The sequence below is a fragment of the Podospora anserina genome, chromosome 5 (assembly GCF_000226545.1).
Source record: "Podospora anserina S mat+ genomic DNA chromosome 5, supercontig 5".
NCBI lineage: Eukaryota > Fungi > Ascomycota > Sordariomycetes > Sordariales > Podosporaceae > Podospora > Podospora anserina.
The window spans coordinates 209088-237039 of NW_001914847.1; the positions used below are offsets into that span (position 1 = coordinate 209088).

A 27952-nucleotide genomic window follows, 5' to 3' on the forward strand; every position below is an offset into this window, starting at 1 on the left:
CCGTCATTCTGCATGTGCAACAGAAAATGTCGTGCGAGGAGCATTGCGTCTTTGTCGGGTAAATCGGTGATCTGATGCCGTGTCGCTCGAAGGCGTGGGAAGGACAACCATATGCTGTGAAGCATGAAATCGCAAAGATGCATCGATCTTTTCATGATCACATCTCGGGATGTCGGTAGCTCTCTTCCATCGCACGGCCCAGGCCCGTGACAAGAGACTTTTCCAGAAGACATTGGCGGTCAGACATCAGACAACCTTTCGACACCGATGTAATATCACCTGATATCTCCCCAAACCTTGGGTGGCCAGAGCCCAACCCGGCGGACACCTTCCACGTCCATCATCTTAGCTAGAGCTGCTTCCTGTGATAAATCCCCATTGCTGTCGTCGTCTGTTGCCAGCGACTGTCTTTCTCCTGTTCACCTCTACGATTCTGTTATGACTAGGCACCACATCTTGTCTATTTTACTACTCACCATTCTCATACCAATAACAGCTGTTCTATTCCACAATTACTCCGCATTTAGTCCCGTCTTCCGAGCGCGGTTCTCTCAGATGGCTACAACCAACAAGTCCCCGGTTATTGTTGTCGGAGCAGGTCTTGCAGGGTTGTCGGCATCGTATTCGGCGATCCAGTCCGGGGCATCAGTTCGTCTTTTGGAGCGAGCACCGAAGCCAGGTGGTAACAGCATCAAGGCATCGTCAGGGATCAATGGGGCACCTACTCGTTTCCAAAACGTTGAGAAGTATGGTGTCGATACCAGTTTCTGGGATGACACAACCCGATCAGCTGGAGTGAGGCTCAACTCTGCCTCGGTTAGCCCAACAGTGAAAAGACGGCGCGAGGAGCTTATCACGGTCTTGACCAACCGCTCGGCCAGTGCAATCGACTTCCTCACCGACCTGGGCGTTGATCTTAGTGTTGTGGCTCAACTTGGGGGCCATAGCCTTCCACGGACACATCGAGGAGCTGGGAAGACACCCCCCGGTGCCTCAATCGTGACTACTTTGCTCACAAAACTGAAGGAGCAAGGGCCCGACCGCTTCCAGTTGGTCACCGACTCTGAAGTGACCAGATTGCTGACCGACAGCAATGCCCCGAAAGGAACTGTAAAGGTGACTGGCGTGGAGTACAAAAACAGGCAGGATGGGAGCACACGCCTCCTTCACGGTCCTGTGGTCTTCACAACCGGCGGCTTCGCAGGTGACACCCATGGTCTGTTGGCCAAATACCGTCCTGATCTCGACGGGTTGCCATCCACCAACGACCCACGGCCAGGCACACACACGATTCTCTCTGACGTGGGCGCCAAACTCGTCGACATGGACGCTGTGCAAATCCACCCAACGGGCTTTATCGATCCAGCCAACCCGGCGAGCCCCCTCAAGTTCCTCGCTGCCGAGATGCTGCGCGGAGAAGGGGGGATTCTCCTCCACAACGGCAAGAGGGTCATCAACGAGCTGCAGACCCGCGAGAAAGTCAGCAATGCCCTGATGGCTCTCCCTGCCAAGAATGAGGACTCGCTGAGGCAATGGGACGTCCAGCTGCTTCTTGATCCTGGTGCCACCGAAGCCGCGGCGGGCCACGTGGGTTTTTATCTATGGAAGGGCCTTTTGCAGAAAAAAAAGATAGCAGAGCTGGATGAGACGACGAGACAGACCCTAAAGGAGTATGCTGCTGTTGTTCGTGGCGAGAAAGAGGATGAGCTAGGAAGGAAGGCGTTTGGGAATTGGCGGCTGACCGAGGAAGATGTTGATGAGGGCGAGGAGGAGGTTTGCGTGGGGAGGGTCACGCCCATCACTCATTTCACCATGGGCGGAGCGGTTTTCAACACAAAGGCTCAGATTTTGACGGCGGAGTTGGGAGAGGAGCAGGAAGGGAAGGAGATTGAGGGATTATGGGGAGCGGGGGAGATCACGGGGGGTTTGCATGGCGATAATAGACTGGGAGGGAGCAGCTTGTTGGAGTGTGTTGTTTTTGGGAGGGTAGCGGGAGAGGAGGCTGCAAAATACCGGGTGTAGGGGACTGAAGGGGCGTTGAAGGCTATGTCACATCCAGATCCAGGCTGGTACAGCACAACGCAAAGGGCTTGTTTCATTTGGTTTGTTGGGGTATTTGGTGACTTCTGGGCTGCAGCTTCGCTTCTGCTGTTGCTATGTTTTTATCTAGCAATGGTTCTTGAAGGGTCAAATAGAGGAAAGCTTTAGAATTCTTGAGTTCTGTCACCTACAAGGATCCCAAGATCCGGTTTCGAAATAACACTAGTCAGCCCGCTTGGCTCAGTGGTAGAGCGTATCACTAGTAATGATAAGGTCATCAGTTCGATTCTGATAGTGGGCAACTTAATATCAACATCATTCTTTTGCTGTAGTTGTTCTCTATCTTTTTTCACTACACGACAAAAGTTCCAGCTTCGGTTCGATCCCTTCGTTTCTTGCTGATACGTACCCTAAAAGGGTCAAGCGCAGCTTCAAGTCTTACTGTGTGTGATCAAAAACCTGGGACATGGCACGTAACAGAGCAGCTACATCACTGATAGCATCGTACAAATAAAGGCTTATTAGTCATTACTAGCTCAACAGTCGGTATCTTTCTCCCTTTGCTATTCCCCCGTGAAATCGTGGAAGTGGTCCTCCTCCTAGGCACCCGCAACCCATACAAACATAACAACAGTATTCTGAGTCATCCCTTCAACCAGCCCTCCAACTTTGTTTCTCGTCAAGTCATGATTCTTGGGCTTAAACATTCTCAGCCTGAACAAACCCAGCCTGTCTCATCTTCTCATCCGTCGACGACGAGTCCTTGCCCACACTCTCCTCTGCACCGTGGCCCATATCACTGGTCTGCTGGAGCTCGGCCATCAGGAGCTTGTTGGCTCTGTGCACCGGCTTGATCTCAAAGAGCCTATCCATCGCCTCAAGGGGAATAGACTTTGTTTCGGGGACAAAGAAGAAGATGAAGATGATCGAGAGGATCATGAGCGAGGCGAAGAAGAAGTAGACGCCGTACTCCATCTTGAGGAACATCTGAGGGGTGAAGCGGCTGATCAAGAAGTTCCAGAACCAATTGTTGGCGGCGGCTGAAGCTTGGCCGAGAGAGCGAGTGTTTTGGTCGAACATCTCGCTGTTGATGACCCAAGGTGTGCCGTTCCAAGAGGGTGTGTAAAAAGCGGTCCAGAGATAGAAGAAGAAGACTGCCGAGATTCCGGCGGATGTCAGCTCACCGCTGGCGCTCTGCTCGGGCTTAGCAAGCTTGATGTAGGCGCCGATGTACCACATGCAGAGTGAACCGCCTGTAGCACCGATGAAAAGCATGCGGCGTCTGCCGGCGAGGTCGACGAGCCAGAGGAGCCAGATAATCGTCAGGACAGTCTTGACAACACCAAAAATGCCTGTCGTCAAGAGGCCAGTGTTAACACCATCGATTCCAATGCTGCGGAACACGGTGGGACTGTAGTAGTTGATGGCGTTGATACCGCTGCCGTTTTGGAAGAGGAAGAGAATGCCGCCGATAAAGAAGCGCCATTGGACCTTGCGCTGCTTCAGTGAGAGGAAAGGCTTCCAGAAGCCCTTGCCGACCTCGCGCTCGAAACGCTCGAGGTCCGCTTCAATATAGCTGACTTCCTCCAGGATATAGGTATCTGTCGGCTCCAGATTCCGCATCCAGCACAAAACCTTCAAGCCCTCCTCCTTTTTGCCGTTCGCGAAGAGCCATCTGGGAGACTCCCTGAGCCAGAAAGCACCGATCAGAAGCAGGCCAGCCGGGATGAGCTGCACAGCAAATGGGATGATCCACTGCTTGTGAGAAGGGGCCAGTGTGGTGTTGACGCCATAGTTGATCCAGAAGCCAACGAGACCTCCCATCTGCCACCCAAGCTCATAGATGCCCACAAGACGCCCTCTGACGGCAGGCGGAGACAATTCAGAGATGTAGATTGGGACCATATTGGAGCAGCCACCTACACCGATACCAGCAAGGACTCTGCCAGCGATGATGGGCGCCATGCCTCTGTCTCCGTTGGCAGCAAGCATGATACCCGCGCCAATACAGAAAACCACGCTGAAGATGAAGAGAGAAATCCGTCTGCCCCCAAAATGGCTTGTGACGTAGGCAAATAAGCTGCCGAAGAAAGCACCGGCCTGGTAGACTGAAACAATGTTGGCCTTCAGCAAGGCGCGGCCGGATTCGCTATACGAGGCGAAGTCAAACTCTTCTTCAAAGGACGGGAGGGCGAGTGTGCCGCCGATGAAGGCCGAATCGTAACCGATCGTGCATGCTGCGAAGGAAGCAACAGCCGCACATGTGTAGACACGCCAGTTGTACACGGCCTTTGGCGTCGGCCTGTCCTCCTTAAGAGAGAGGAGCGTCATCGTGTCGACAAGCTCTCGAGCTGGGGAGATGCCAACGATGACAACGTGGCGAGTGGATCAACGGTTGACAAGAAAGTTCCCACGGTGGGAGGAGGCGATGGTCCGAATCTGGGGAAGGAATCTGGGGATGGTGGGCATTTGATCATGGCCCTGGGGCTACTTGATTTATAGCAGATAGAACCCTTCAATATGTGCTGCTGTCGTTTTTTCCACACAGGAATTCCAAGACCTTGGAACCCACATACAGGCTCCCCGTCTCCATGGGGAATCAAGCAATATCTCCGTCCTTGTTGGCGAACTAAAACGTTCCTCCACTCGAAGATGCTTGAGCTATACTGCATGAAGATGCAGGTCAGCCATGCGTGACACGAAACTCATGGGGTTGAAGTTTTAGGTGGCAAATCAGGTTGGCCGGAAATTCCATTTCCCAGGAGTGTGGTAGATCTCCTTCCCCGCAAAGTCGAGTGCTCGTCCCCACATGGGTACCCGTCGGTGAAGCACTAGGGCCAGAGATGTCGGCATTCAGGATGAAGACTCTCCCGGATTGAATCTTGAAATCCTCCGATTGCGGACAAGAGGCAGATGGTATCTTTGTTGAATGTTCAAATTGAGTGACGTGCCCGAATACCTCCTCCAGCTTCACAGCAGTTGGCATTGCCAGGTCAACTGCCGAGAACCATGCACGAGCCTGCGGCCAAGACCTGTGGCCTCCATGTACGCTCTGTTGGACAATATCAGACCTCATTGGTATAGATATTATCAAGGTTCTTGTGCAGTTATGTTGTCGAGCCGCGGCTGCAACAGCCGCGCAAAGTTCAGACGCCCTTGGTCATCAGGATACGATCTGAACACCTCCCTCCTCATCAATCGACGTGGTGCGCGCCGACCAGTGAACAATTCAAACTGTGCAAAACCTTGTTCTGGTAGCAGATCCAGGCCATCCATTGTAACCCACCCTCTATGAGCTTCACGGCGAACTTGTTCCAGCAGAGGGGTGATAAGGGTCTTGTAGGCAAGCTCTACTACGACACCGCCTGTCGAGCTTTGCAGCCACGACGCTGGGACGGTAAAGTCAGGAGCGGGGTGGTCTCCAATGCTGTGCGTTGGTATGCAAGATACGATCATGGTAGGGTGTCTGAAGCTCTCGGGCCAAGTGTCGTCTCGGGAGCGAAGGATGTGGAATCTGGTGCCTTCGTGGGTTCTGGAGCCAGCGCTCAACCAAGGTAGGTCATTGCGAGCCAAGAGCCTTTCGAAGTGAGAAACAAGCTTCTCGGCATTGGCAACGGTCCGGTTTAAGATGGCAATCTGCTTGACTCCAAGCTGCAGCATGGCGTACACGGCTGCCCTAGCCATGCCACCAGCTCCGATCACGAGTCCGCTACTGGTGGATCGGACGGCGTTGGCGGGCGAGAGACCTCGGCGGATACATGCCCGGATTCCCACCCAGTCTGTATTCTCCCCGTACAAAGCCTTGACGGGCCCGGCCCTATTTCTGTCATTGAACAAAGCCACGTCATCGCCAATACTGCCATCCGGGTTGAGGTGCCGAACCGGAATCAGAGTGTTGACTGCGCCGATAGCCCGAGCATGTCGGCTCAGGGAATGCGTCAAGCTGATTATCTCGACTTTGAAAGGCAGTCCGACCGAGGCACCAGCAAAGTGCGGGTCACTGACGAGCTTCTCGAGACTTGATATGTTGCTTGTCGAATGTGGCTCGTAGTGGTGGGGAATGCCGCAAGCTTTGAGAGCGGCATTGTGCATTGCTGGGGATAAACTGTAGTCCACGTTGGCGCCAAAAACATACAGTCTCATGTGATCGTAGAGAAAGGCTGAGTAGAGAGCTTCGGTGGCTTGTTTGGCCGTGAGAAATGGACGGATGGCCAGGCTATGTGAGTCAACACCACCGGGGTCTTTGCTCATGCCTTCGGGTTTAACAGAGGATAGTATCCTGTTGAAGCACGCCGAGTGCTTTCCAAGAACGCCAGTATTGTAAGCGATCAGGGGCAGTCTCGAACTAGGCGCTGACTCAACCATGGCGTGCACCCGATGTATGCCAAAGTTATCATCGATGCTGGCAGCTGTCCTGGTGAATCGGACCATGTCGCAGCCGTAATTCTGTGCTTTCTGGTAGTAGGACTGCCAGCTGGAGTCATTCCAAGACGGCGGGTGGGGATCTGATAACTGAACGTTCCCGACTATCTTGCAGGAGCCCTTGATGTTGAGAATGCCGGCAAGCGTCACGCTGTCGAGTCGTAGATCAACAGTCATGTACTCCGGGGCAAGACGAAGGGCATGCGAGACATATGAACTGTACATAGATCGCCAAGTCTCGTCAGACAGCGCAGCCTCCGGAAACGCTACATGGAGGAAGATAGGAATCACGGTGTCTCGCCTTACTTGGGCCACGACGCGGCTGATTTCTCTGGCTCTATCTGGGGGTAGCTGACCGAGTTGCCGTAAGTGAGCGGCAAAGTCTGTGACGAGGTCATCCAACACAATCTCAATCGCATCCGCTCCTGTCTCGAGGTCCTGGACGTCGAGGTTGTCTTTTATGAGCGACGAAAGGGGCAGTGAGATTGCGTAGGTGAACCGCCGTTCTTCTGCCGGTATGCAAGCCAGCGGGAAGGCCGATTCGATGAAGGGTATGGTTCCCCTTGGGAGTATCAAGGAGAGAAACTTGAGGAAGTGTCGTTCAGCTCGTTTCAGGGTGAGATAGGGGGCAGCAATTTCATCAGAACTCCCACCCATGGTCTCTTTGGCTGTGCTTTGCTCTTCTGACGCATTGAAAAACTCAAAGCGGGTGCATCTCCGGAAAAAGGCACTGCTGGCATCCAAAAGCTCGCAGAACTTGCGGGCATCGTTGACCTTCAAATGGGTCCTGATGGCTTCTGAATCTCGAAGGACATATATGACGGGATTTGTTCTTCCAAGGTCTTCGAGGATGACTTGCACACTCCTATCCATCCATGAGCTGACCACGATAGTGTTTCGCTTATGTTTATCAAATACATGCTGAAGGATAGAGGCCTGGCGGCGTTGACAGTCAGTGGCGCCATGCTTTCTCTTGTAAGCTGGACTCGATAGCCCGGTTTTCTCGTGAAAAACATGCTCCAACTCGACGACCTTTCGGTTCATGGCGGTCGAGGCCATGACGGCCAAAGTGGATTTCCCCGAGCCCCTGATACCGACGATGATAATGGAGGCATCTGGGTCGTAGGGACGGGCTGTTTGGACAATCTCATGCTCCAATGGCGAGTGGGTTGCTGAGCGTGGCACTACTAGGAGGTGTTAGATGGGATGGATATAGACAAAAAATTGGGGTTGTAGCTGCATATGCCTCACCTCTAGGTATAGGATCACCAATCACCTGGAAGAGAGCCCCGGGACCAGGAACATAAGCCATATTTTGGCTGTCCGAGGACCAGCCTCGGGACAATGGTCGGGACTCGGACGAGTCGCTCTCACAAGTCGAGACCATGGCCGCGTATGAACGCTTCATACCGGGGACGGTAGTAGAAGCCATCGTAAGACGCGAAACGGAAGTGCCTGTGTTGCTTCACTCGCAAGGCCTAACTGCTCGGGCGCATATAGAAGTCGTCCAAAGCTCGACGATGATGTGTGGCGTCCTGGGGGTGGCCGGACGATCCAAGGCAGTGAGTGCCGTCCAGTAACCAGTGAGCCAGTGGGTGGTCACCTGTAGGGAGCTACAATAGATGGGTAGGTAGGTAGGGCAGATCTCAGGAATAGCCAGATGCTTGGCCGAAGCGTCGTGCTCAGTGTCATGATGGGACCTTGTCCATGGAGTGTGGATGAACAACCTGGAAGCCGAAGACTAGGTGGCAGGGGTAAATGCGGGGATAAACATTTACCCCACAGTGTAAGAGCCAAGCCATCAAATCCATTTCCCCGGATATCGAAGTGGGCTTCCACTTCACCCTATCCACAACACAGACTCACACATCAATGCAATTGCACTCAGCTGCCTGGGCGTGAGGGTGCATTGCTGCCGAGTTCCAGTCGTCTTCATCGCTTCAGCGCGCATCCTTGTCTCTCCTCGCCGGCCTCACCCAGAAGAAGTCGCTTCTCCGCACACTCAGCTTAACGTTCCCCGCACACACCGGGGGACGGCAAAGCCGATACGGGCCCAGTAGCACCATTATGTTCGGTGGGTGGCCTGTCAGGTCTTGATGAACTGCCGCCGCCGCCGCTTTCCTGGACTCGGGAGTTTTGGTAGCTAAAGTCTTTGTCGCAACATCGAGTAGTGGATATGGTGCGTTGACGGCCATTTAGACAGCAATCGCTGTGCAACTGTACTATCACCATCACACCTGGCCATGCCATGGGCCCCAAACGAAATATCAAGGAGACCGAAGGTCTGAGCAGCATCGCACCAGCCACTTCGGACCCGGCATCCCTTCAACAAGCCGCCGGTCATCAAGCCGTACCTGTATCAGTCAAGCGTCAGAGAGTGTCGAGAGCTTGTGACCAGTGTCGAGCAGCAAGGGAAAAGTGTGATGGGGTCCAGCCACAATGCTTCCCTTGTATCTCCCAGACGAGGTCCTGTACCTACAATGTCAGTCCAAAGAAAAGGGGTGTTCAGACAGGCTATATACGCACACTTGAGCTCACTCTTGGATGGATAATGGAGAACATTGCCGGCGCGGAGGACGCCCTGGGCAATGCTCTGGCTCAGGAGGGCAGCCAGGCGCAAGCAGTCATGACGGGCAAGGCCGCCACCGCAGCAACTCGCCTTCACAAGAAATGGGGGAGAAGCCGAGTACACAAGGAAATAGAACGGCTCCTTTCTGGCGGTGTCGCGCCCGTCCTTGATTTGGATGGGCGATCTCCCTCAGTAGACGCAAACGCAAACAACACGGATAGCTCGGTAGACACAGGCAAGAATATTGCTCCGGAGCCGCCAGACCTGCCAACTCGCAACTCTGCAGCAGGCCCTCACTTGGCAATCACCCCGGAACATACATTAGCAGACACCCAAAGTCCACGAACAATGTTACAGAATTACTCATCCGGACCATCATCCAACACGCCCATACCCACTCGAACTCAGTTACCTCCGGAGCATTGGCGGTTATTGGACATCTATTTTTCGTATACACATTGTTGGCTCCCCATTCTCGAGAAGCAAGCATTGTTTCAAACCTCGTATCGCTACACAAAAGAAGGTCTTTTGCTGGTTTCAACAGACCCCTCTTCGGCGGCGCATGCTGAGCTTTGGAGTGTCCTCGCACTGGCGTCCTTTCAGAGTACTACGAGTTCACAGTCTCTTGCTGGTGAGGCTGGGAACACCACCCTTTCACATCATCAGATCTACAATACGGCCCGCGGGCTGATCCCCTCAGAATGCGAAAATTTTCAGATCAACCATGCCCGAGCACTTTTGCTTCTAAGCCTTGTCAACATGGCCCGAGAAAATCGCACTGATGCATCGCTGTTACTTGGGTTCGCCATCAGGATTCTATTGAACCTGCACTCGAGCGAGGCACCGTCGGCTGGGAACACTACCAACATCGAGGCAGCACTGATGTCATGTTTCATTTTAGAGACTACTTTGTCTATCGCTTACAAGCAACTGCCTCACTTGCGAGCCGAGGATCTTGCCAGATTTCCTTCCATACCAGAAAGTGGGCTGGACCAGTGGTGAGTTGACATCCCAGCAGAAGAGTCCTAGATGGATCGGCTAACATTTCTGGATGCAGGGAGCCATGGTCGCCATGTGAAGGCTTTGGGAGCAAGTCGGTCGATTTCCGGTCATCACGGAATCCTGCCTTTTGCGTCACTACGTTCAACCAACTATATGCAATCCTTCTTGTGGTATCTCAAAGGGTGCTGGCAGAAAGACGGGGGGTTTTCTCAGAGAACCAGAAATCTTCCTTCAGTGCGCAGTTGCAACATGCTATCGAATCCGAGACGCCATTTAGGGACTTCATTCTATCCGAAGCCTGCCAGCCTTCCTCGGTTCCAACCGCCTACATTATCCGGATTTTATATCTTTGGGCCATGCTGCGCAATTCCAGATCTTGCACCGAATCTCTGGTCTCGATGCTGACAGAGACTCTTGAGCATTATGGGAACAGTTTCCACGCTGGCACCATGCCTCCTTTTCTACTCACAAGCCTCCGTTCCATGGCAAATGAAGATTTTCTGGCAGGTTTCGGAGAACGGGACAGAGAGCGATTAGTGGAGCTTGCACTGCGGTACTCAGCCTCTCGGTCAACCAACGTTTCAAATATGCCCGGAGCCCATTTCATTCCAGTTCCCATTCACCAATCGATTATAGGACGTGACCACACAGCCAAAGCTCCTTCTTCACTCGCCTCGATGGTTTCAGGCTCAAGCTTAGCCCCATTGCCAGCCTCAACTCCGAGTCTATATGGGGATGGCCGAAGAATGAGCAATGCTTACGACCAACAATTCCAGCATCCCTCTGCCACCGAAAACCTGCAGGGGGGTTTTGGGTCAGTCATGGCTTATGGTGTACCAAACGTCGGCATGGGCATGCATCATTCCCATGCTTCGTTGGGCTTTGGTGGTCCTGACTACGATGCTCTTCTGGATGATATGGCCGCCACCGACTGCACTGATTCCATCGAGGTTGACCCTCAGTTTATGATCAATCTGGGATATGGGCCTGGATGCGACACTTCGGAGGTGTTCAGAAACAGATTCGACGGATATGAATAAACTTGGATCGGAAACGAGGGGTGGAGGGGAATAAGAACGAGCAGTCCCATTGAGGATCTTAAGCTCATTCAGAAATTCTAGAGTAGGGCTCATATGAACGCCATCCACACTAGACTCCACGGGACCACTTGATTCCTCCTGGGCACTTATTTCACTCGCCACTCCCCAATGCCCGGATGCAAGGCTTCGTGAATTCAAAAACCATGCACGGTGGTCCAGGAAGACAACTCGTCCAAGCCAGAGCGGGCCCATAAATATTACCATACAACACGTCGCCGTTAAGAACTGCAACCGCCTGGGCCCAATTAAGATCACAACAAAGTCCGAATGATAGCTAAATACAATGAAACCAAATCTTATATACAATACCATGCCTGTCTGTTATTTTTAACAACGCATAATCTTATCATCATACAATAGGCTTCAGCCTACGCATTCGACAGCTCCGCTAGCCTGGCAGCAATAGCCTCCTTGACCTGAGCAACAGGAAGCTCGCTGGCGTCAAGACCAGTCCAATATTTATCCTGGTTCACTTGCGTCAGCCAAAACGAAAACATCAGTACGGAGCGGGACAGTCCTACCTGCTCAATCCCTTGCCAGATCATGGCCTCTGTTCCCAAAATAACCTGCCATCCTTCCTTCTCCGCGATGGCGCCAAGCGCAGTAAAAGGACTTGGGTTGTAACACATCTCCAACATTGCCCCCTTATGGTCCTTCCCCAGCATCACCTCAATGATCTTCCTCACCGTCTTCTCACTCTCCGTTACGGGGGCGAAATCAGGGATACACGCCACGATCGCTCCAGGGCCCTCGAGCCGCTCGGCTTGTTCCACACTCTCGACATATACCAACTTATCACCATACCCACGTTCTTTGCACTCTTTCATGACGGCCTCCACTTCACTGGGGTCTCGGTTGACAAGGTAGATCTTGGTGGCTTGGAGATACTTGTGCAGAGCATACACGGCCGATCTGGCAGCGCCACCTCCACCGACAACCATGGCGGGGCGGTTCTCATACACATCGGCATTGGGAACGTTTTGGACAAAGGACTCGCGAACACCGATCACGTCGGTGTTGGCTCCGCACAGGAGACGACGGCCCGGGGTGTTGGGGTCGTCACGGAGGAAAAGAGTGTTGCAGGCACCGACGTCACGGCACTCGGGTGTGAGGTAGTCGAGGTGAGGGATGATAGCCACCTTGTTTGGCATGGTTACCGATGCGCCTGGGAGATAAGGGGCGTCAGTGAGATGGGACGATGGGGTCTGGGATCGGTGGGTGGCACGGAAAGTGCGGGCCAGGTGCTGATCATGATTGGGATGACGAACCGTAGAACTTTGGGTCTTGGACAAGGTTCAGGAACAAGTCCATGTCGTCCGAATCGAGACGCAACTGGCCCCAGTTCAGGCCGAGACCCTGGTAGACTACATCGTGAAGCAGCGGGGACATAGATGCTGCCAGCTTTTTGCCGAAGAGGAAGCCATGTTTGGTGAGATTTTGAATACGGGGGTCGAAGGACAGTTGGAGAGCTGGGGCCTGTTGCTGCAACAGCGGTGGTGTAATGGTTACTGTGGTTGTGGTTGTCATCTTGATAATGCGGCCCTGTCTTGCGTTACACTAGGCTCGGAAAGAGGCGGTATGCAGGCGCAATGCAAAGTCGTTCCAGAAGCTCAATGTGTGATTGGATACTTGGAGGCGGCGTAAGAGCAGCGGTTCGGTCGTAGGCTCAGTAAGAGGAGGCGGTGACACGGGCGTGATGTTTACTCAAGATAAAGATAGAAATGGACTTGGTGTTGAGGTACTTATTAAGAGGATACGCCTTGGATAGATAGGGAGTGAACTACGACGGTGGGATCTACAATCACGGAACGACATTTACCCCAGAGTCTTGATGAAGCCTTCGGGTTCTGGGCTTAGCATCCTGCATAACAACCACGGCCATACCGGTATGTTTTCTTGTCTCCGCGATCGGTGGAGCACACTCGGGTAGTGGTGGGCAACGGACCCAGGACGGTGGAAAGCCGATTCCCTACCTTGCGGCAATTGGCAATGGGATGGTGGTCGTGGTGGTGCAAGGTGGGTGGCACAAGAAAATGCATCTGAGCATGAGCGGTGCATTTTCATCCAAAGGCCAGGCAGCGTAAAGATTTATCCCTTCGTTAGGAGTGGCCAACTAACGTCTAGCCCCGCAGACTCCACACTTGACGTCGGTTCGTTCCCATTGGCCGGGTCCAGCTTGTAAGTGCTTGTGACTCGGTGAATTCACACGAGCATCCACGGGGCAGTGGTTGCTGCTCAATGATTCAACACCGGGCGCTCACACGCTCTGTTTGTGAACGGCTTGGAGCGGGAAGAAGCATCATCCATCTTCCCTATCACCAGGGCCTCAACGCGGACGAGCTCCGGCATTCCGCTACTTCTCGCTTACCTTCGGCCCGGACGCCAACCTGGGCCTTTGCTTCTGCGGCTGCACAATGCCTGCTCGCTGCTCACACAAACGGGAGGGATTACACGTATCTCCCAGCACTGTGCCATCCTAGCCACTCTGTACACCGCTGAACGCCCCCGGTCAGGCTGCCGTGGATGTGATTCTCACCTCCTCTTGCACTTTGCCCGTCAGTTGCTTTTCCACCACCTTGACTTGACAAGTTGACAGTTGACAGCGCTGTGTCATGATCTGCACTCGGCACATCACGCCCGTCACTCACCGTGCAGCCTGACTCCATGTCTCGCGGTAGCCTCTGCCGGGATCGAGCAGTCGACGTGAGACAAACAAGATTCGCAAAAGAAAGCCCCCGGGGAGTCTTCCCGAGAGAAAAAGTTTTCTGATTCAACAGGTAGGACACGGACGGAATGGACCTGCCACGCAAGTTAGCCCCTTATCGCATTCCTTATTTTGACTAGGACCTCAATGGGCTCATCTGAAGTCGACATGATGTGAAAACTCGGGCTCGATGGGGCAGCGTCATCAGAGAGGGCCAAGGCCCATATTTTTATCCCCTCCTGTTTCTTCCATGAGGGGTATTAATACGCTCCTCATCTCCCTCGTTCTCTTCCTCCACCGCTCCTGTCCATTCCAGTCATGACATTTTAATTTTCTGTCTCAGATATTGTCTATATATTCGTCTTCTACCTACTACACCAGCACTCAAACCATCACAATTGTTGACATTACCCCTTTATCAGACATCATCAAAGCAGCCTGACAGGATGCCTTCCAAACTCGCCATCACTTCCATGTCACTTGGCCGGTGTTATGCCGGCCACTCCTTCACCACTAAGCTCGATATGGCCCGGAAATATGGCTATCAAGGCCTAGAGCTCTTCCACGAGGACTTGGCTGATGTAGCCTATCGTCTCTCCGGAGAGACCCCTTCCCCATGTGGCCCGTCCCCAGCAGCCCAGCTCTCGGCTGCCCGTCAAATCCTCCGCATGTGCCAAGTCAGAAACATTGAAATCGTCTGCCTCCAGCCCTTCAGCCAGTACGACGGCCTACTCGACCGCGAGGAGCACGAGCGCCGTCTGGAGCAGCTCGAGTTCTGGATCGAGCTCGCCCACGAGCTTGACACAGACATTATCCAAATCCCCGCCAACTTTCTCCCCGCCGAGGAAGTAACTGAGGACATTTCGCTCATCGTCTCGGACCTTCAAGAAGTGGCCGACATGGGCCTGCAGGCCAACCCACCCATCCGCTTTGTCTACGAGGCTCTGTGCTGGAGCACTCGTGTCGACACTTGGGAGCGTAGCTGGGAGGTGGTGCAGAGGGTGAACAGGCCCAACTTTGGCGTGTGCCTGGACACTTTCAACATTGCGGGGCGGGTATATGCTGATCCGACGGTTGCCTCTGGCCGCACCCCCAACGCGGAGGAAGCGATACGGAAGTCGATTGCGCGTCTCGTTGAAAGGGTCGATGTCAGCAAGGTCTTTTATGTGCAGGTTGTGGACGCTGAGAAGTTGAAGAAGCCGCTGGTGCCGGGTCATCGGTTTTATGACCCGGAGCAGCCGGCGAGGATGAGCTGGTCAAGGAACTGCAGGTTATTCTACGGGGAGAAGGACAGAGGGGCGTATTTGCCCGTCAAGGAGATTGCCTGGGCCTTCTTCAACGGGCTCGGATTCGAGGGTTGGGTCAGTCTGGAGCTCTTCAACAGAAGAATGTCGGACACAGGCTTTGGGGTGCCCGAGGAGCTGGCCAGGAGAGGGGCCGTGTCGTGGGCAAAGCTGGTGAGGGACATGAAGATCACTGTTGATTCACCAACACAACAACAAGCCACACAGCAGCCCATCAGGATGCTGTCGCTGTCAGCGGCTTTGTAACTAGTTTTTTAGAATAGCATCTACCGGCGTTTTGGGTTTGGAGAGGTGGCGATCTGCTGGAGTAGACAAAGACGGTTTCAAACGTGAATCTATATACAGAAAAGTTTTGTTCCATTATCTCTGAGCAGTTCTCTTCCGCCCTCTTATCCGACACATAAACGCCTTATTCTCCCTCGATCTTCAGGTGTTTCGCCGCAAACTCTATCGCAGCACTGTATCCGTATGCTCCCATCCCACAAATTACAGCCACGGCTTTGTCACTCAAGTAGCTATGCGCCCGGAAAGTCTCTCTTGCGTGGACATTAGATACATGAAGTTCAACAAAAGGGATCGCCACCGCTGCGAGCGCATCACGAACAGCAACACTCGTATGTGTCAGAGCCCCGGCATTGATGATGATGGCGGACACTCTCTTTCCCGGTGTGTCGGTTTCTCGCACGTTTGGTCCCCAACCTGCAGTCTCTTGAATGCGGTCAACGATGGCGCCCTCGTGATTAGACTGGAATGTGTCAATCTCGACGCCCAGTTCGTGGGCTTGTTGGCGTGCTTGAGTTTCAATATCTTCGAGAGTGGTTGAGCCGTAAATATGAGGTTCTCGTTTGCCCAAGAGATTCAAGTTGGGGCCGTTGATGAGCAGGACGCGACGTGACATGGTGATTATGTGCGGCTGGCGGTGTGTGAGGATGATGTACTTGGTTCAAAGCCAATTCAGGGGTTCAGGAGAAAGATAGAGTTCGGGCAGTAAAGACGTCCAGGGTTGCCATCAGACAAGGCATCTATGACACCAGAGGTGACTTCATATATATTTTACGTGCATGTACCAACCCAATTACCGTATCTCATCTTCGCGAGCCTGCTGATGTCTTTTCCCAATGCTCCAGCAACGGTCAGGAGGAGTGCGGGCTCTTCCTGTCTCCGTGCTGAGACCACCGGTACACAACACACTCGAAAGCACTTTGCCGTTGGTTCACGGAAATACAAACTGTAATACTGGCTAATGATTCTCCCCCAGGTGTGAGGTCGTCAGCATGAGGAGTGTAAACTCGATCCGAGGCTTTGTGCCAAGCCAACGATGGAGGATCCACAGCTGACGGGTAAACACTTATCCAACAATTACCCCCCCGGAACCCTTGTGGCCACCACTTCGGCTCAGACAGCGGGAGACCAGTGCGGAATTCATTCCACTGTCTATCACCGAGGAGCGTTATTCGGATCTCTGGAAAGCAGATCAACTCGCGGGGTAATATATCGGGGTATTGGGCTGCATACATACACAGGCAAGAAATGGAGAATAGGTAGTGTAGGCCCCGTCTCAAAATCCGGGGAAGCTACAGGGGTCTTCCACTTTGGAACCCCTTGACCGATCAGAAAGTACGTCACAGCATGGGGGACTGTGGATATTCTTCTCGGCTTGATGCGGTTCATGTTTGATGGGGCGGAATCTGTACAGGAGGGCCCAGTTGCTGCTCTGAAGTGTTTTGCGCCGTTGTGACTGTAGGATTCTTCCTCGACTTGTTTCTGTTTTGCATTCTCTGGACCTCGCTTCAGAAAAAAACAAGATAGACAATTCAACATGACGCCGGTAATGCTCACCGAGCAGGAGCTCGATGAGATTTACACCTTTGCTGTCCAGCTTGGCAAAGATGCAGGCAAAATGCTTCTCGAGGCTGCCCAGCTGAGATTTACTGGCACTCAAACAGCCGATTTGGAGGTTGAGGAGAAGGATAGTTCGGTAGATATCGTAACCAAGACAGACGAAGGTGTGTGTGTTTTGGTGAGCTAGGCAGTCCATGAGCACAGAACTGACCTCATCAGATGTTGAAGCCTTCATCAAATCTTCCATTGAGGCGAAATACCCCCACCACAAGTATGTTCACAGAGCCAGTCCGTTTGCCTGAGGCGTCTAACGTTCTGCTGGCAGGTTTATCGGCGAAGAGACATACTCCAAAGGCGCGTCCCGCTCCTACCTGGTCTCCGAAACCACACCCAGCTGGTGTGTCGACCCACTAGATGGAACGGTCAACTATACGCACCTCTTCCCCATGTTTTGCGTCTCTATCGGCTTCATCGTCGCCGGTAGGCCCACCATTGGCGTAGTCTATGCGCCATTCCTTAACCAGCTTTTTACCTCTTGCCGGGGCAGAGGTGCTTGGCTTAACGAAACCCAGCGGCTTCCCCTGATTAGGAACCCAATACCACCCATGCCAGCGGACGCTCCAAGTGGCTGTGTTTTCTCGTGCGAATGGGGCAAAGACAGAAAAGACAGACCCGACGGCAACCTCTACAGAAAGGTGGAAAGTTTTGTGAACATGGCAGCGGAAGTGGGAGGAAGAGGAGGAAAGGGTGGCATGGTGCACGGCATCAGGAGTCTAGGGAGCGCAACCATGGACCTCGCCTACACGGCCATGGGGGCGTTCGATATCTGGTGGGAGGGCGGATGCTGGGAGTGGTAAGTTTCTGTTCCAAGACTTGTGTGGTTGAACCTGGGCGCTGACAGCATGGACAAGGGATGTGGCGGCCGGTGTTGCTATCCTCCAGGAAGCTGGTGGGCTAGTCACGAGCGCCAACCCACCCAAGGATATAGAGACGGCAGAAATACAGGAAGTGAAGCTGGGAAGCAGACTGTATCTTGCTATACGGTATGGAATCACACCTGAACTTTTGTCCTTTGGCATCCCGACAAGCTAACACAACACAGGCCAGCAGGGCCAAGCAAGACCGAGACGGGGAGGGAGGGGCAGGAACGGACTGTTCGAGAAGTATGGCGACGTGTGAAAGCATTGGAGTATGCAAGGCCGGGAGCGTGAACCTGGCAGTAGATATAATAAACACGAAACTATAATTATTGCCACAAATATAGATGGGCTGAGTGGTATTTATCTCTGATGCTGAGGTGTACCAACAACCTCGACCAGGTATGGTCCCAGACCTGGTTCTTATCCTACGTGGGAGTCGAACATGTGGAGGGAGTGAAGAAACTACGCTATGAAGCCCACGCCCACCTTTTTCATATCGGTTTCATTGGAAGCATTTGGTGCCAGAGCACCACGGATTGCAACCCAGGCCGCCCTTCGGCTTACTGACCATTGGCGGACCACTCAAATTCAAGTTCGAGACAAAAGAGCTCGAGGGAGTGCACCCTGTCCAAAAAGTTAACGGCAGCTGCTGTAACAATGTGTCAGTCCTGGCGCAGCTCTGGTAGTAAAATGGCCAGTCCTTGTTGGTTTCCCTGATCATACAAACTACCTGAAGTAGTTGTCCATCAGTCTAAGCCCGGGAAAGCCACACTCCTCGCCTGGTTACCCTTTCCCTTTTTCTGCTTCTTGTTGGATGATTTTTGCGGGCGTTCGTCCTCACTGTCATCGTCAGAGTCAGAATCGCTCCGGGCCGGTCTCTTGAAGCCAGTGGCTTCCGCCTCCTCCTCTTCCTCTTCGTCAAGGTCGTCGTCTCCAGATTCAGCCCAAACCTTGACCGTTCTGCCGCCGCCACTAATAAGCCTGTTCTGGTAGTCAAAGGTTAAGGCAGAGACCCCCTCGACCTCATCGTGTTTGAGCACAAACTGCACCTCGCGTCTCTTGAGGTCGACAATACTCAGGCTACCATCACCAACACCAACGATGACCTTTTTGCCCCAGCCAAGCTCGTCGGGAACGCGAACAATGGCATCCAGACTCTCGCCGTCCTTTTTAGTCCGGCCACCAGCAACGTTGATACGCTCCTGCTGATCGTCCCAGGCGCCGCGGTCCCACAGCGTCAAGATTCCATTACCGGTGCCAACTGCCACCACAGCATTGCTACGCATCTTCTTAGGCCCAAGACCGGTCGGGATGATGGTGGAGCAGAGCAGTTCGTCTTCTTGGTCTTCTGAAGTCGCGACAATTCCGTGCCTAAGGTCGGTGACGGCAAGCGTGGTGCCTCCGGTGGAGACCCACTGTTTGGGAAACCCAGAGGTGCTCTCAGCCGAGGCAGGCAAAGGAGTAATGCTGGAGATGTAATCGGCGTGCGGCACATGCTTTCGCACTGGCTTAGGATTCAGGCTACCGTTTTCGCGCAAGTCGAAGATGTAGAGGCCGCCAGAGTCAGTACCGAGAAGGAGGGTCTGAGGCGACAGGACATGGAGGATGGCAGGGCAATCGGTCGTGCTTGTCGCGCTGTTGCGGGGAGGGAGGCCAATCTTGGAGATGACATTGCCGGTCTCGGGCGAGAAGTGCTTGACCACGGAGTCGGTGCCGGCAGAGTACATGGCTGGTCGCAACGAAGCAAACAGTCAGTCTTGAACCAAAAACACAGAGGCAAAGTTCGACTGGCTGAAGGAAGAGGAAACTGACCTGAGCCATCATGGCTGTATGCGAGATGCCGGCAGCTGCCCTTGTGGCGGCGGGTGCTCCAGATACTCTTAATCATACCGCGTCCGCTGCTGGTGCTGGTCCGGCGGCCGCTTTCATCCTCCTCGTCGTCATCGTTCGGCAGGCGAAAGGTCTCAACTTTGCCGCTGGCCAGGCCGACTGTGAGCAGCGGCTCGGACGGGTGCAAGACCTGAGTAAACAGATCCGCTGAGAGCGGAAGAGTGCAGAGGTTTTCCAGCATGGTATGGGAGATAGTGTGCTAAGGTGTGATCCTCACAGTCGCAAAAACAATGCGGAACTTGGATGCCATCGCGACCTTTTTGAAGCAGCCAATCGCGAAAAATTTGGAGCTCCGGGGGTGGCTTTAGTAAACACTGGCTTGGCATTCTGTGTGGAGTCTGGGGTTCAGTGGGGGTCCAAAGCAAGCACAGACCAGTTTGTGACATGAGGAGGGGGGCTGTTGATTTCGTCACTGCTGTCCTGGACCAAGTTTCCCTCTTTGCCTTTCCGCCTCTCATCCAACGACCAGTAGCTGCTGTCCCACGCGGCACATGAAGCATATATGGGAAAGATAACCTACCTCTAGCTAGCAATGTAGTATCTTCCCCAATACAACACCTGCCTCGTTCTCTCAATATCACCTTCCATCCCAGTCGCCAACTCCAGTTCCAGAACTGAGAAAGAACGTGGGCAAAATGAAAACCAGCTGGTACATTTTCTTGTGTTGCCTATCTTTCGCAATGGCGCTGAATCTGACAGCCAAGCGGCCTTTGAGATGCATCATGTACTACACCGGGTATGTCCCCCATTGACAACCTAGACTCTATCAACCAACTAACCGTTTGATCAGTCAACATCCAGTCACGCCTCCAATCGATCAATTAAAGCACGTTACCCATGTTGCTGTTGCCTTCATGAGTCCCGGGGTCTTCAACGAGCCGGGCCGGATGGATTGGCCCTTGTGGACCACGGTGGAAGATGTCAGGAAGAAATTCCCCAAGGAGGCAAAGGTGCTGATCGCAATTGGCGGTTGGGGCGATACCATCGGCTTTTCAGTGGCCGCTCTCTCAGACGAGACACGGAAAACATTTGCTGAGAATGTGGCAAGCATGGTGAGGGTGACTGGGGCTGATGGTGTCGATATCGATTGGGAATATCCAGGGTAAGCCTTAGTCCCATTATTACACAGTTGGACTCAAGTTCGTCTGACAATGCAGTCAATGTCTACAGAGGCAACGGTGAAGATTACAAACAGGTTCCCAACACATCGAAATCCTGGGAAATTCAGGCCTATCCCCTTCTCCTTGCCGAATTGCGAGCTGCCTTGGGACCAAACGTCATCATCTCGGCAGCTGTACCGGGCCTCGAACGCGACATGCTTGCTTTCACCAGAGAAACCGTCCCTAGAATCATGAGGCACCTTGACTTCCTGAATGTCATGACTTATGATCTGATGAACCGTCGTGACACCGTGACGAAGCACCACACCGGCATAGACCTCAGTCTCGAGGCTCTCGACGCCTACATCGCAGCCGGAGCCGCACCCCAGGAGCTCAACCTGGGCTTTGCGTTTTACGTGAAGTATTTCCGCACCCTACACGAAAAGTGTCTGGATGATCCGATTGGGTGTCCTACCGTCCTTCTTGAGGATCCGTCAACCGGCGCGGATCTTGGACAGGCGGGGGCATTTTCATGGCACGATGCTGTGCCTGAGGATGTGGCAAATTCCTTTACAAGGGCGATCGGTAAGGGGAGGTATGATGAGAAACAGGGAGGGTATTACTACTGGGATGAAGAGGAGGATATTTGGTGGACCTTCGACACGGCCGAGGCCATCAAGAGGAAGCTTCCAGTTCTCGTGGACAAGAAGAGACTCGGAGGAGTGTTTGCTTGGGGCCTAGGAGAGGATGCGCCTGTTTACGAGCGCTTGGCGGCCGTCAATGAGGAGTTGGATAAACGATTGGAAATCAAGGATGAGCTTTAAGTTCGGTATCCTGAAGAGACGAGGATGGGGACGCTGATTGGCATTCTGGCTGATGAGACTATTTTAAAACCCAATTGCTCAAGAAAAGCGCATTATGTCGCGCTGGATGACAAGTACGTTGATCTATTCAGAGCTGCCTTGACAATGCAGTTTCATCATCGCTAAGATTAGCGATGACTCCCACCCGGTTTGCCAGACCCTATTCCTCTCCTCAACAGGAACAAGTCGAGGCAGATGTACAACGCAGCCAAGAGCAGCGGCAGAGCAACTATCCACAGCACAACCACGCTAACCCTCTCTTCCCAGTGAACCTGCCTTCCGCTAAACGCTCGGCTTCCATTCACAGAGGCTCCATCCACAACATGTTGTGACTCTTCATCTCCCTGGTACTCGTGATCTTCGACATCAGTACTCGGGTCGGAACCACGGCGTGCGTCGAAAGTGTGATAATTCACATGTTCATTCTGGTGAAGTGGCAACGGGGGCTCCACATGATCTTCGTCGTTGTTATCTCTGGGCCAGTTTGGCACGGGTGGAATAACAGGCATCAAACTGCCTCTCGAACGACAGTATCCTGCCGTTTATTTTTCAAATTAGCAGAGATCAAGCAAGGAGAGGGAAAATCAAAACGTACGGCCAAGAAGGGGTCCTCTGAGAGGATGTCAACAGAGCGAACTATCCCGCTATGGTCGGATTCATGGTCGGAAGAAGAGGTGGATAAAGCAATGGAAGTAGAGCGGGAGGCAGATCCGGAAGGTGACCGCATCTTTTTTGGCAGCTTCTGGTTGCGAGATCGCGGTTCACCTGTTCTTGTATGGGTGATGTATTGAATGTTTGTAGTTTGGGTGAGATAATGGCAATGGGTGATTTCAAAAGAACCGAGGTGCTCTGTTGCACAGACCGGCAACGCAAAAAGCAACAGTCATAAGAGTGGATGAATTACAATAAACAGAGCATGTTGTGTTTGGAAAGACAACAGGTCTCTGACAAAAGAAGCACCTGCACACCCACATAAACCCAACACCGCACTTGTAAAAATTGTAAGCAAGAATGAGAACACGGACACTATCACCATTTATAGTCATTCAGCAATAATGAGGCCACGAGACACTGGAAAGATGAGTACGGGAAATACCGGGCTGGCAACAGTATGACGGATACACAAGCCCGGAAGTGAATGATTGATTCCGCTGTGCAATGTCCTACTTGAACTATCTTTCTTGGAGCAAAGCCAATAAAAATGTCATCTTCTCTGCCCTCTGTCCCTTCATAAGCCTTACTACAATCAAGCACCATCCCACCCTGGTATGGAACTCAGGATTCGTTGGTCGGGGGATCTAGGGTCAGGATAATCTATTTGATTAGCCAGTTTGCAATGCCCAAGCCGTTGTGTTCCAGCATGAGCAGATGACCATTGCCATAGAGCCCAAAGTCTTCAGGGAACTTGAGGTGCGAGACAGGCATGCCAGCCTGACGAAGAAAAGCAACGGTGGCATAGTCATATTCAGTATGGAAACTTGAACCAGCTGTGACCACGCATTGTGGAATATCTTTGAGGTTTGGTAACTTGCGAACTGGGCCGTTTGCTTCGCCCTGGAGGTAGCACTCGGTTCTCGTGAGTGAGTCTACCGACCTGACAAATGGTATCGGCTGGAATCTTTCATGTTTGGGAACTTCATCGATATATGCAACGTCCTGAAGAAGCTCTTCAAAGCTACTGGGAAAGAGAGGCGGAGGGACAAAGCCCATAGGGATGTCGGATAGCCCGTATGGTCGAATGCATGGGAAGGGGAGGCTCTGGGGAACCGGAAAACGCGGCTTGAATATTTGCTTTCCACCATCGTTAACCCATCCATTGGTGAATGGTGGACCGGTTGGCTCGATAGCAACTATGGTAGCAACCAGATGAGGTGCCTGATCAGCTGCTAGCCATGAGATTGTTGCACCGCTCCCATGACCAACTAGGATTGCCGGGCTTGGAAATTTCTCCAAGAAACGCATCAGGGACCGGACGCCACTCTATTGCTGCTCCTGTGGGTCAAGATACTCCGGTACCATACGCGCGTAGGTCCTTTCAAATATCGGTCTCCTGGTTCGCCAGTCTGTGAGCATATTGTTGGTCAGCTTTGATGGACCGGTATTGGGCTCCCTGGGACCTGAGAAGATACATACCCCGTCCACCATGCAGTGGGACTGTACAGACGGCCAATATACTTCGTGTGATTGGCTCCGGGGAGCTGTGTAGTATCTCTGAAGCTCGTCTTTAGACAGGGTTTTGGTGACGCATCCAAAAGATTCATGGCCAGCTGGTTGCTCTGGGTGGCCGCAGCCATGGAAAGGGCGATAGAGTACAAAAGTGAAAAATCTGGCCGCGCAGAAGTGGAAGGCCCATCCAGGCTCGCCATCAGCTTTCCACCCCCAAATGTCTCCAGTTCTGTGATCACCGTGCACGAACACAACTGGATTGTAGTATTTGACTGCTTGCGGGGGGAATATCACAGCTCCAATCTTTTCTGCGCGTGTGGAATCGGCTTCCAAGGTCGATACTCCCATTGTAAAGTATCAGTGATTGCTACTCAAAGAAGCGAGGTATGAAGATGCGAGATTGTGCGTCAACATTCGAAGAATGAGAATAAAAGTTACTTAACAGCTTAGCCACGACTGAGCTCTCTATTTGAAGTTGGAGAAATGACGTTCCAGGAAGTTAAGTTGGCAGGAACAAAGGCACGAGTGGCAGATACTGGGCCAGGAGCAACTGAGCGTCTCCCGCCTTCACACAATGAAACCTGGAATCCTGACAATTTATTAAAACATAACACTCCTGTGCCTTTCTTTGGAATTGACAACAAATTAATAATCATCCAACGGCTGTTTCTCCGAGTCTGAAGCCAGTGGGCTGACCATTTGAAAACCCATTCAACAATCCTCTAGGTACCTATCTACTTAGGCAAGGTCGGAGTGCACAAGCAGCCCGTCATTGATTTCGTTGGTCCCAATAGACTGGTTTGATATGCCCATTGTTCAGGGGACTCCAAATGAGCCGCATGTTCTAACTATGCTAGTATCATTGCCAGTCTCCAGTAGCCAAACCAATACCCCCACCCCATTTGAAGCTTTTGACATCAAAATTGACAACCACCCCAGAATGATCTGGAAATATCAACAGCCAAGCCCCCAACGTACCAGGGCAGAGCGCGCATCACACCATCCCCATCTCCACATCGACTGTCGACATGGTTGGGTACCCCAGACTCTGCCACGTTTTCCAAGACTGTTTAGCCCTGCCGAGAACATGCACCGAACCCACCCCTGTTGTGGACAGAAAGGTACCACTCACAACTTCATCTTGCTCTCTCAAGGCGCCCGACCGACATCGAAACAACAGGTAGGTGTGGAGACATGGTCGATATGTCCCTGAATAGAGATACTTAGTAGGTTCTTCAATGGCTCAAGATGCATAACAAAGCACCTCAGCAATCCCTATCTTTTTGTTCACGATGTGACCCCCGAAGGTGTGCTACGCCGCAAACCGGCAACCGGCTGCCGGGGTTAGGTCCCGCACCACCACCCGAGCCTCCCGATAGGCTCGGCTTGACCTACCGAGATTGGCGGCCGAAACTGATACACCCCATGCTAACATCGTGGGAAAATCCACTGTTTGGTCCCCTAATTTGGTAAAGACCTTCCCCTATCTTGGGGGTCGGCTCCACGAGAGGTGACACTGGAGTGGCATACATAATGCGTGCCATTCCCGGTTCACCATGTCGAGGCAGGCTGGAGATAGTCCTTCCGTCTGTACACCACCCACACTCCTTTGAAACAGCTTTGCCCATTCACAGTCACTCCTTTATCTATTTTTCTCTCAGTTTTTGGTTGTAAACATGTGGTTCCTGCGCAACGACGTCGTCGCAGCCGTGCTGCTCTTGGCGCCCTTTTCGTTGGCTGCCCCTACCGAGTATAGCAAGAAGCTGCCTCAGTTCGCTACCATCATCAACCGTCGCCAGCTTAATGCCAACAACGCTACCTATGATTTCATCATCGCGGGTGGCGGTATTGCTGGCCTGACCCTTGCCGACCGCCTGACTGAGGACCCGAATGGTGTGTTGTCCGGACTTCTGTCTTGTCTCGCTATGGTCTTCTAACATCACCTTTACAGTCAAGGTCCTCGTCATTGAGGCTGGGCCCATCGACCCCGGTCTTGAGGGTATCCAGGTGCCTGGCTCATTCTCGCCTTGGTATTATTTCTGGCCGAATCTCTTGACCGTCCCTCAGACAGCTCTGAACAACAGAGTGATCGGGACAGTCAGCGGTCAGGTCCTTGGTGGTGGAAGTGCGATCAATGCCATGGTCTATGTGAGAGGTGACGCAGACGATTACGACGCCTGGGGTTTCATGCAGCGCCGTGGCAACTCTTCGTTTTACGGCAACTCTTCAGTGAGCTCGAGCATGAGCTGGAACACTATGCTGCCTTACTTCCTGAAGAGCGAGAACTTCACAGCACCCGATGCTGCTTATGCTCTGGAGGCCAACATCACCTGGAACCCCGCTGTTCGAGGTACCTCGGGCCCTCTCAAGTACACCTACCCTCCTTACTATTTCCCCGGCGCCGCCAACTGGTGGAATGCCGCGCAGTCGGTGGGACTTCCTCCCGTCGATGACCCTCTGTCTGGAATCAAGAATGGTAAGTCCGTTCAGCTGTTGTCTGGGTGCAAAACATACCCAAAAGTGAACTAACGCCGTCTTCCCAGGTATTTTCCCCATTCCGTCAGTACTCGATGCAGATACCATGACCAGGAATTACGCCAAGATCAACCACCATGACAGGGTCAAGCAAGCCCGTCCTAACTACCACGTCCTCGCTGGCAACATTGTCGGCAAGGTCCTTTTCGATCCTAGCTGCAAGAAGGCCATCGGCGTGGAGTATCTCCCGACCAGCGGCGGGGCGGCCACCAACGTCTTTGCCTCCAAGGAAGTCATCCTTGCTGCCGGCGGCATCAACACCCCCAAGATCTTACAGCTTTCTGGCATCGGCCCCAAGAAGCTCCTCGACAAGTTCGGCATCAAGGTGGTCTCCAACCTGCCCGGTGTAGGCCAGAATCTCCAGGATCAGCCCACTCTCACCGTCCCTTACACCTTTACAAACAACCTCACCCCCAACTCGGGTTCTCTTATGGCCAATGCCACCTACAATGCCGAGCAGCGTGCTCTTTACGATACTGAGCGCAAGGGTGCATACACCATCATCAGCTCTCTCTCCACCAACATCGGCCAACTCTCCCTCAAGCAGGCCACCTCCGACTACCAGGCCATCATCGCCGCCGCCCGCGCCGCCAACCCTGCCGACTCTCTGCCCGCTGATGTCGATGCTACCGTTCTTGCCGGCTACCGGGTCCAGCGCGAGGCCATCCTCAACCAGTTCGAGGGCGACGTCGGCGTTGGAAACCTTCACTGGGGCACCTCCGACAACGCGCTCGTCTACCATCTCAAGCCCCTCAGCCGCGGCACCGTCGAGATTGTCACCACCGACCCTCTCGTCAACCCCGCGATTGACCACCGCACAGCCACCGACCCTATCGACTTTGCCGTCTACACTGCCCTCTTCCGCAAGAACAGGGAGTTGTTTGCCGCCCCTGACATGCAGGTTCTCGGCCCTGCCGAGGGCGCCCCTTTTGCCGCTGCCACGACTAACGAGGAGATCATCGAGGTCATGCGTGACCAGATCAACCCCTCGAATGCTCACCAGTGCTGCACTGCCGCTATGTTGCCCAAGTCCCTCGGCGGTGTTGTCAACAGCGAGCAGAAGGTTTACGGCGTCTCGCGTCTCAGAGTCGCTGACATTTCGTTCTGGCCCATGCAGACTGCTGGTTCTCCTCTGGGGACCATGTATGCGGCCGGTGAGAGGCTTGCTGACATGATCAAGGCCGAGTATGGTCTTGCGTAAGTTGTCCTTGTGTAAAAGTAGTGGGAAGGGAGATTTTTTGTACATCAAGCTATAGAAATGAATAGATCGTAAACCAGCCCGTCGTTTTCCAACCCCGCCTTTCAGCAAACCTTGACACGGCAACTTTGCAACAGAGTACTCTCTAGGACATTCGCAAAGGTAACAAGAGCGTGTGAGGCTAGGATTCATTGCTGTTATCATATTGCTTAGGTGCGTACCAAATGCCTGCGGTTGTACAGTCTCCATACACCCCCCAAACGCCGTTAATGCCGCCGCCCACCACCGCCACCCCTG

General features: G+C 53.1%; 12 protein-coding genes across 12 annotated transcripts, besides 1 other annotated feature; 6 read left to right on the top strand and 6 right to left on the bottom strand.

The window, feature by feature from the left end:
• Positions 1-438: 438 nt before the first annotated feature.
• Positions 439-2022, top strand: PODANS_5_5070 (uncharacterized protein; the record flags this gene model as incomplete). Its single annotated transcript, XM_001905329.1, has 1 exon — positions 439-2022. The coding sequence occupies one exon, from the start codon at positions 439-441 to the stop codon at positions 2020-2022; it is 1584 nt and encodes a 527-aa protein (XP_001905364.1).
• Positions 2023-2269: 247 nt separating this feature from the next.
• Positions 2270-2341, top strand: a tRNA (tRNA-Thr).
• A 398-nt stretch (positions 2342-2739) lies between these two features.
• PODANS_5_5080 (uncharacterized protein) lies at positions 2740-4371 on the bottom strand (the record flags this gene model as incomplete). Its single annotated transcript, XM_001905330.1, has 1 exon — positions 2740-4371. The coding sequence occupies one exon, from the start codon at positions 4369-4371 to the stop codon at positions 2740-2742; it is 1632 nt and encodes a 543-aa protein (XP_001905365.1).
• Positions 4372-5130: 759 nt separating this feature from the next.
• Positions 5131-7894, bottom strand: PODANS_5_5090 (uncharacterized protein; the record flags this gene model as incomplete). Its single annotated transcript, XM_001905331.1, has 2 exons — positions 5131-7646; positions 7714-7894. The coding sequence occupies 2 exons, from the start codon at positions 7892-7894 to the stop codon at positions 5131-5133; spliced, it is 2697 nt and encodes an 898-aa protein (XP_001905366.1).
• An 816-nt stretch (positions 7895-8710) lies between these two features.
• Positions 8711-11073, top strand: PODANS_5_5100 (uncharacterized protein; the record flags this gene model as incomplete). The annotated part of the gene is made up of 2 exons (XM_001905332.1): positions 8711-10029; positions 10089-11073. 2 exons carry the CDS (start codon positions 8711-8713, stop codon positions 11071-11073), a joined length of 2304 nt encoding a protein of 767 aa, XP_001905367.1.
• Positions 11074-11501: 428 nt separating this feature from the next.
• On the bottom strand, positions 11502-12660 carry PODANS_5_5110 (uncharacterized protein; the record flags this gene model as incomplete). The annotated part of the gene is made up of 3 exons (XM_001905333.1): positions 11502-11597; positions 11655-12298; positions 12402-12660. The coding sequence occupies 3 exons, from the start codon at positions 12658-12660 to the stop codon at positions 11502-11504; spliced, it is 999 nt and encodes a 332-aa protein (XP_001905368.1).
• A 1623-nt stretch (positions 12661-14283) lies between these two features.
• PODANS_5_5120 (uncharacterized protein) lies at positions 14284-15387 on the top strand (the record flags this gene model as incomplete). Its single annotated transcript, XM_001905334.1, has 1 exon — positions 14284-15387. The coding sequence occupies one exon, from the start codon at positions 14284-14286 to the stop codon at positions 15385-15387; it is 1104 nt and encodes a 367-aa protein (XP_001905369.1).
• Positions 15388-15550: 163 nt separating this feature from the next.
• On the bottom strand, positions 15551-16039 carry PODANS_5_5130 (uncharacterized protein; the record flags this gene model as incomplete). The annotated part of the gene is made up of 1 exon (XM_001905335.1): positions 15551-16039. The coding sequence occupies one exon, from the start codon at positions 16037-16039 to the stop codon at positions 15551-15553; it is 489 nt and encodes a 162-aa protein (XP_001905370.1).
• Positions 16040-16960: 921 nt separating this feature from the next.
• On the top strand, positions 16961-18194 carry PODANS_5_5140 (uncharacterized protein; the record flags this gene model as incomplete). Its single annotated transcript, XM_001905336.1, has 5 exons — positions 16961-17147; positions 17203-17254; positions 17309-17836; positions 17895-18026; positions 18086-18194. The coding sequence occupies 5 exons, from the start codon at positions 16961-16963 to the stop codon at positions 18192-18194; spliced, it is 1008 nt and encodes a 335-aa protein (XP_001905371.1).
• Positions 18195-18649: 455 nt separating this feature from the next.
• PODANS_5_5150 (uncharacterized protein) lies at positions 18650-19974 on the bottom strand (the record flags this gene model as incomplete). The annotated part of the gene is made up of 2 exons (XM_001905337.1): positions 18650-19632; positions 19716-19974. 2 exons carry the CDS (start codon positions 19972-19974, stop codon positions 18650-18652), a joined length of 1242 nt encoding a protein of 413 aa, XP_001905372.1.
• A 454-nt stretch (positions 19975-20428) lies between these two features.
• PODANS_5_5160 (uncharacterized protein) lies at positions 20429-21717 on the top strand (the record flags this gene model as incomplete). The annotated part of the gene is made up of 3 exons (XM_001905338.1): positions 20429-20529; positions 20584-20895; positions 20964-21717. 3 exons carry the CDS (start codon positions 20429-20431, stop codon positions 21715-21717), a joined length of 1167 nt encoding a protein of 388 aa, XP_001905373.1.
• A 1353-nt stretch (positions 21718-23070) lies between these two features.
• PODANS_5_5170 (uncharacterized protein) lies at positions 23071-24270 on the bottom strand (the record flags this gene model as incomplete). The annotated part of the gene is made up of 2 exons (XM_001905339.1): positions 23071-23692; positions 23744-24270. 2 exons carry the CDS (start codon positions 24268-24270, stop codon positions 23071-23073), a joined length of 1149 nt encoding a protein of 382 aa, XP_001905374.1.
• Positions 24271-25598: 1328 nt separating this feature from the next.
• On the top strand, positions 25599-27658 carry PODANS_5_5180 (uncharacterized protein; the record flags this gene model as incomplete). Its single annotated transcript, XM_001905340.1, has 3 exons — positions 25599-25815; positions 25874-26398; positions 26466-27658. 3 exons carry the CDS (start codon positions 25599-25601, stop codon positions 27656-27658), a joined length of 1935 nt encoding a protein of 644 aa, XP_001905375.1.
• Positions 27659-27952: the final 294 nt, after the last annotated feature.